We start from the raw sequence: 2133 nt of genomic DNA, 5'->3' as shown, positions 1-2133 counted from the left end.
GGACGCGAGCGTAGTAGCCCTATATAGACCCATGAATTTATATAGGGAGTATTGGACGAGTGTAAATACATACATATATTATAGAGTCTGAGAGGCTCGATTATTTTATGGGATAAGGTTTTATCGCTTGCGGCATGCATTCGATTTTTCCTTAGAAATTAATTTGGGGAAACATTAAATATTTTTATTTATTAATTTATTTTTGTCCACTCACTCTGACGTTATTAAATGTTTTCCCCTGGGCCCTTCGTTTTAAATTGCCCAGTCTGCAGAGTTCGGGTTGGATCTAGTAGGAGACGAGGCATAGTCACCCGCTTTTCGGCCAGTTTTCATCAGTAGGTTACCTGTTCAACCTACTTGTGTTTTCTTGCTTCCGCTTGTGTTTAGTAGCTCTGAATACTTTAGAATGTTTGTATTTTATGCGATGTTCAGAAGTGATAAATTAAGAGTGTAATTTGAAATTTTCGAGTTAGGGTTGTCCATCTGCAAGGGAGATTTTCTTAATCTTTTCAGTAAATTTTCCTTGGAGGTGGTCCCCGCACGACTTACCCTGGGTTTCAGGGTGAAATTCGGGGTGGGACGTGTCAGACCAACTACTCTATATGCAGCTTGTGAGCTAGCAAAGTTGTTTGAGAACAATGCTTCGCTTTCCAGAAGTTCTTCTCATGCTCACTATGCAGTAGCTAATCGGGGACCCGAGCTCAATCCAGAGGTACAGCATAGGCCCCTCATTCAAGGACCTCAACGAGTTCCAGCACCACTTAATCCGGTGGTGGCAAGGAATGTGGGCGAAAACCGGCGACTCTCGCAGGCGGAGTACCAGGAGCGGCATGCTCGGAACCAATGCTTCTTTTGTGATGAGATTTTTCGCCCTAGACATAATTGCAAGCGTGGCTAAGCCATCATGGTCATGGAAGTAATGCAAGATGAAGTAGTACAACCACCATTACCTGACGCTATTGAAGTGGTGGAACTGGAACCTGTTGAAGCTGAACAAGAGGTTGAGTTAAGAGCCATGGGTGACGGAAGCTCTACTTCCACTATGCAGCTCAAGGGCCAGATCTTGAGCAAAGAAGTTCACGTGCTCATCGACTCAGGAGCTTCTCATAACTTTGTACACCCAGCAGCTCTCAAAACTTCAATGCACAAGGTGGTTCAAATTAAGCCCTTGAGAGTAAGGTTGGCTAGTGGAGCAATCATGTATACCAAGGGGGAGGTAAACCTAGAGATTAAGTTACAACAGCTAACCTTGAAAGCTAATTTCTATGTGCTACCAGTTTCAAGATGTGAAGTAGTAATGGGAGCAAGCTGGTTGAAAACGCTTGGTGACATAGTTTGGAATTTTGAAACTATGATCATGCGGTTCCAGCTACAAGGAGCGACATACTGTCTGAAGGGAATAAGCACACCACAAGCTTCACTTGTAAGCTGCAAGAGTATGGCCAGGTTGTTAAAAAAAGAGAGGGAAGCAGTGTTAGTGAAAGTGCAGCCCTTAACCACTATAGAGAAGAAGCAAGATGTGCACCCTGACATCCAAAACGTCATATCACAATATCCAGATGTTTTTGCTGCCCCAAAGTCTCTACCTCCTTCAAGAGCCCATGACCACCGAATTGAATTGATTCCACACACAGCTCCAATCAGTGTGCGTCCCTACCGGTATCCTCATTTCCAGAAAACAGAAATTGAAAAGATAGTGCAAGAAATGCTTGAGAGTGGAGTCATAAGACCAAGCAACAATCCATTCTCTTCCCCAATGTTACTAGTTAAGAAGAAGGATGGAACATGGAGGCTTTGTGTGGATTATAGGGCTCTAAATGCAGCTACAGTCAAAGACAAGTATCCCATACCGGTAGTAGATGAGTTAATAGATGAAGTTCATGGCTCAGTCATTTTCACAAAGTTGGATCTCAGAGCTGGTTATCACTAGATTCGGATGGCTGAAAAAGATATTCCAAAAACAGCTTTCCGAACACATAGCGGTCACTATGAATTTCTGGTGATGTCTTTTGGTCTCACCAATGCTCCTTCGACCTTTCAAGCTCTCATGAATGACGTGCTTCGTCCTCTACTAAGAAAGTCTGTGTTGGTTTTCTTCGACGATATCCTTGTTTATAGCCCTTCTCTGGATGC

The 2133-nt window shown here is 43.4% G+C and overlaps 1 protein-coding gene across 1 annotated transcript; it reads left to right on the top strand.

Moving 5' to 3' along the window:
- The first annotated feature begins 904 nt into the window (after nucleotides 1-904).
- Nucleotides 905-1930, top strand: LOC101305938 (enzymatic polyprotein-like). Its single transcript, XM_004297808.1, has one exon. It carries the CDS (start codon nucleotides 905-907, stop codon nucleotides 1928-1930), a length of 1026 nt encoding a protein of 341 aa, XP_004297856.1.
- Nucleotides 1931-2133: the final 203 nt, after the last annotated feature.

This window comes from Fragaria vesca, linkage group LG4 (genome assembly GCF_000184155.1).
Source record: "Fragaria vesca subsp. vesca linkage group LG4, FraVesHawaii_1.0, whole genome shotgun sequence".
NCBI lineage: Eukaryota > Viridiplantae > Streptophyta > Magnoliopsida > Rosales > Rosaceae > Fragaria > Fragaria vesca.
Note: the sequence above shows the minus strand (reverse complement) of the source record. Positions and strands in the feature narration are given on the sequence as shown.

What these genes read in the sequence shown, in the direction of transcription:
- LOC101305938 (XM_004297808.1), top strand. Translation starts at nt 905, where the DNA reads ATGGTCATGGAAGTAATGCAAGATGAAGTAGTACAACCACCATTACCT.